The sequence below is a fragment of the Lolium rigidum genome, chromosome 4 (assembly GCF_022539505.1).
Source record: "Lolium rigidum isolate FL_2022 chromosome 4, APGP_CSIRO_Lrig_0.1, whole genome shotgun sequence".
In the NCBI taxonomy this organism is placed as follows: domain Eukaryota; kingdom Viridiplantae; phylum Streptophyta; class Magnoliopsida; order Poales; family Poaceae; genus Lolium; species Lolium rigidum.
Window position 1 is genome coordinate 181,785,759 of NC_061511.1, and position 3,488 is coordinate 181,789,246.

The 3,488-nt window shown below is 51.2% G+C and overlaps 1 protein-coding gene across 1 annotated transcript; it reads right to left on the bottom strand.

Moving 5' to 3' along the window:
* Positions 1–2,958, bottom strand: LOC124706511 (tubulin beta-1 chain). The gene is made up of 4 exons (XM_047238178.1): positions 2,915–2,958; positions 2,334–2,757; positions 1,987–2,256; positions 1–850 (listed from the first exon to the last, which is right to left on the bottom strand). Exons 2-4 carry the CDS (start codon positions 2,725–2,727, stop codon positions 177–179), a joined length of 1,338 nt encoding a protein of 445 aa, XP_047094134.1. The 5' UTR covers positions 2,728–2,757; positions 2,915–2,958; the 3' UTR covers positions 1–176.
* Positions 2,959–3,488: the final 530 nt, after the last annotated feature.

The window sequence follows — 3,488 nt, forward strand, 5'->3', positions numbered from 1 at the left end:
CCACTAGCTCGACATAACAAATCACACAAAGGTAGCATCGAGTGAACATGCCTGCAGACCAACTCAGTACTCAATACCCGAACTACATGCCACGATACACAAACAAGCACCAGACTCTAACATGACAGCTACCGCAACCACATTAACCAAGATACCATCACTGGGGGCAACTGGATCTACTCCTGCTCGGCCTCTTCTTCCTCCTCATAGTCGCCATCCTCATCAGCGGTGGCATCCTGGTACTGCTGGTACTCGGAGACAAGGTCGTTCATGTTGCTCTCAGCCTCGGTGAACTCCATCTCGTCCATTCCCTCACCGGTGTACCAGTGCAAGAAAGCCTTCCTCCTGAACATGGCTGTGAACTGCTCGCTCACGCGGCGGAACATCTCCTGGATGGAGGTGGAGTTGCCAATGAAGGTGGACGCCATGGAGAGGCCGCGTGGCGGGATGTCACAGACACTTGACTTGACGTTGTTGGGGATCCACTCAACAAAGTAGGAGGAGTTCTTGTTCTGCACGTTGATCATCTGCTCATCAACCTCCTTGGTGCTCATCTTGCCGCGGAACATGGCCGAGGCGGTGAGGTAGCGGCCGTGGCGCGGGTCAGCGGCACACATCATGTTCTTGGAGTCCCACATTTGCTGGGTGAGCTCAGGGACAGTGAGGGAGCGGTACATCTGCGACCCACGAGAGGTGAGTGGCGCAAAGCCCACCATGAAGAAGTGCAGACGCGGGAAGGGGATCAGGTTGACAGCAAGCTTGCGGAGGTCTGAGTTCAGCTGTCCTGGGAAGCGGAGGCAGCAGGTGACACCGCTCATGGTGGCACTGATCAGGTGGTTCAGGTCACCAACTGCCAACAAAAAAGCAAGATTCACCCATCAGCAAAAGTGGGGCTTAATAAGGAGTACTTAACAAGAAATTAACATGTTGGATGGATTTTAATCATTGCATAACTTATATTTTTAGCAAGAAAGTATCCCAATAAAATGTAATAGCAGTTAACATTATTAAATAAGTTAAAATGTTTGAATCATGGTCTCTTACACAGATTAGAGGAACTGCCTACAATGCAAGGTGCATCAAGGTACTGATATAGATACAGTAGAACAACTACTTTATATATCTACCAACATTTCTCAGTTTATTAATTTAATATTTCTTCATTAGTGATGAAGGACAGGTAGGTTTAGCACTAACAGGGCACAAAAAGTCACTCCAACTATGTCTAACTTAGGCTATCAAACAAGAAAAGCACATCAACTAACAAATACTATCTAAGCTGTGCTGTCAAGCAAGTTAAGCACAACAACTAAGAAATATTGTACCCAGACTGATAGAATATTCCTAGCAGATTAAAGTAATTCAGCCCCCATCATGGCATCAAACTAACAGCATTTTATTTGAACACTACAGGCAGGCAGTTTGTATCACCAGAACTAACAGATACTGTCTAATGATCTGGGTGGTCAAACAAGTTAAGCACAACAACTAAGAAACTGCATACCCAGACTGATAACATATTCCTACCAGATTAAACTAATTCAGCTCCCATCATGGCATCAAACTACCAGCATTTGATTTGGACACTACAGGCAGGCAGTTTGTATCACCAGAACCAACAAATACGTCTAATCTGGGCAGTCAAGCAAGTTAAGCACAATAATATAACAAAGAAATATCATCCCCAGAATGATTATATATGCCTAACAGATCAAACCAATTCAGATCCCATCATGGCATCAAACTAACAGCGTTTTACTTGGACACTACACAGTCAGTTTGTATCACCAGAACTGAACTAGCAAATATGACAATCGACAAACAAGCATCTTCGACATAAAAACGAGAAATCGCTAGCTAGATGACTGGTAACTGTAAGAGCTAGCATCCATCGCATTGCTCGCATTTAATGGTAATTTACCATCCACGCTACTACCAAGTCAAATACAGGCAGGTAATTAAACTTGATATCACAGATCTGCTTACAGCTAGGGGTGGTGAGCTTGAGGGTGCGGAAGCAGATGTCGTAGAGCGCCTCGTTGTCGAGCACCATGCACTCGTCGGCGTTCTCGACCAGCTGGTGCACCGAGAGGGTTGCGTTGTAGGGCTCCACCACCGTGTCAGACACCTTGGGTGACGGGAACACGGAGAAGGTGAGCATCATCCTGTCGGGGTACTCCTCCCTGATCTTGGAAATCAGGAGCGTGCCCATGCCGGACCCGGTGCCCCCGCCGAGCGAGTGGCACACCTGGAAGCCTGGCGACAACAAAATGTAAAGGATTCAGAATTTGCTCCCCGGAATCTGCGGAACGGGACGCGAGTTTGGAAAGTACCTTGGAGGCAGTCGCAGTTCTCGGCCTCCTTGCGCACGACGTCGAGTACGGAGTCGATGAGCTCGGCGCCCTCGGTGTAGTGCCCCTTGGCCCAGTTGTTCCCGGCGCCTGACTGGCCGAAGACGAAGTTGTCGGGGCGGAAGATCTGGCCGTACGGCCCGGTGCGGACGGAGTCCATGGTGCCGGGTTCCAGGTCCATGAGCACGGCGCGGGGGACGAAGCGGCCGCAGGAGGCCTCGTTGTAGTAGACGTTGACGCGCTCGAGCTGCAGGTCGGAGGTGCCGACGTAGCGGCCCGTGGGGTCGATGCCGTGCTCGTCGCACACCACCTCCCAGAACTTGGACCCGATCTGGTTCCCGCACTGCCCGCCCTGGATGTGCAGGATCTCCCTCATCTTCGCCTGCGCCGAGTACGGCTTCACTACCTGCGGACACGACGGGAAATGTTGGGTTCAGATCTGCGTGAAACCTCGCCATGAATCCGGACCAAAACGAAGGAATCGAAGCGAATTAGACATAGATAAACCGACGGAGATCCGCCGGAGAGCAGGGGACGGTGGAAAATTGGGGAGATTCGGTTACCTGAGGAGGGGATTGGAGCGTCCGGCCGGAGAAGAGAGATGGGATTGGAGTGTGTTGTTGTTCTTGGTGTGGCCGGAATGGGGGGCGGTTTTTTTATAGCGGCGCGTGGGGCTAGGGCACCGGATCGGACGGCCCACGGCGCTCCCTTTCTCCGAGGAGGCGCTCGGGAAGATCGCAGCCGTCCGACGGGGAGGAGCGGCCGGCTGCTCCCGTCGGCTTCGGGTGGCCCGTTGGGGGCGCTTTGGATTTTGAAAATTTTCGAGTGGGTGGCTGCCGCTCGCTGGAGCCGGGTGGAAGGACTGATTTGCCCTCATGCGTCGTTCCGAAGCCAAGGATTGTGGCAGGCCCGATTTCCGAGGGCTTTTATCTCTTTTTTTTTCCTTTGAGTAAAAACTAAAAGTTCAAAATAGGAGAGAACCTACCGTTGAGAACGAGAGCTCGTTTCCGGCTTGCTTGGTGACATTTCAACTACTGCGATGCACTCACGGTGTTCACTGCGGATGTCACCTTCACGTGCATGCGAAGTTCCCCGATATGTATCTCCATCCACATGCTTTCGTATCACCAATGTGGC

Bases quoted from the DNA above. Each gene is read 5' to 3' on its own strand.
- LOC124706511 (XM_047238178.1), bottom strand. From the start codon at position 2,727: ATGAGGGAGATCCTGCACATCCAGGGCGGGCAGTGCGGGAACCAGATC. The intron at 2,257-2,333 runs GTACTTTCCAAA...TGTTGTCGCCAG, and splicing joins GAACTGCGACTGCCTCCAAG to GCTTCCAGGTGTGCCACTCG. The intron at 851-1,986 runs GTAAGCAGATCT...TTTTGTTGGCAG, and splicing joins CAAGCTCACCACCCCTAGCT to TTGGTGACCTGAACCACCTG.